The sequence below is a fragment of the Rhincodon typus genome, chromosome 49 (genome assembly GCF_021869965.1).
Source record: "Rhincodon typus isolate 14 chromosome 49, sRhiTyp1.1, whole genome shotgun sequence".
Taxonomy (NCBI): domain Eukaryota; kingdom Metazoa; phylum Chordata; class Chondrichthyes; order Orectolobiformes; family Rhincodontidae; genus Rhincodon; species Rhincodon typus.
In genome coordinates, this window is record NC_063380.1 from 3,886,975 (window position 1) to 3,887,527 (window position 553).

General features: G+C 59.1%; 1 protein-coding gene across 1 annotated transcript in view; it reads right to left on the reverse strand.

Annotated features, from left to right (window-relative positions):
* LOC109926221 (F-box/LRR-repeat protein 19) overlaps positions 1–553 on the reverse strand; it is a 17,423-nt gene extending 16,870 nt beyond the window's left edge. The window contains exon 1 of the mRNA XM_048620910.1: positions 232–553. Within this exon, the coding sequence (XP_048476867.1) occupies positions 232–318 (87 nt within the window). The 5' untranslated portion in view covers positions 319–553. The remainder of the gene's footprint in view (positions 1–231) is intronic.

Consider the following 553-nt stretch of genomic DNA (forward strand, 5'->3'; position numbering starts at 1 on the left):
AATGAAGAATGGGGGAGATTGAGAATGAAGAATGGGGGAGATTGAGAGACAGGGCTCGGAATGGTCAGGGGGGAAGGGATCAGGAACAAGGGATTTAGGGACCAGCAAGAACAGACATAGGAGATAAGCATTAGGAACTAGGGAGAGGAGAACACCGTCAGAGCCACTGCTATTCACCACACCGCTATTCACTCTCCATCCACCCTCCCTCCCTCCAGCCTCCATATTGACCTGGCCTCCTCCTCCAGGGCCAGCAGCTGGCGGGGGTGCTGGAGGCCCGCTCTCCTGCTCGTCCTCATCCTCAGGGCTCAGCGCCATGGCTCAGGGCCAGATCTCAACCATTCTCCTGCTCCCTCTCCTGGCTCACACTCTGTCCCTCACCCGCACTCACTAACCGTCCCTGACTCCTTCTGCCTCACACTCTCGCTCACCCTCCCCCTCACACGCTCCCACACCCTCACTAAGCCCCTGCCCACTCACAGGCACACCCACCACTACCCCTCACAGGCACACCCAACACTACCCCTCACAGGCACACCCAACACTACCCCTC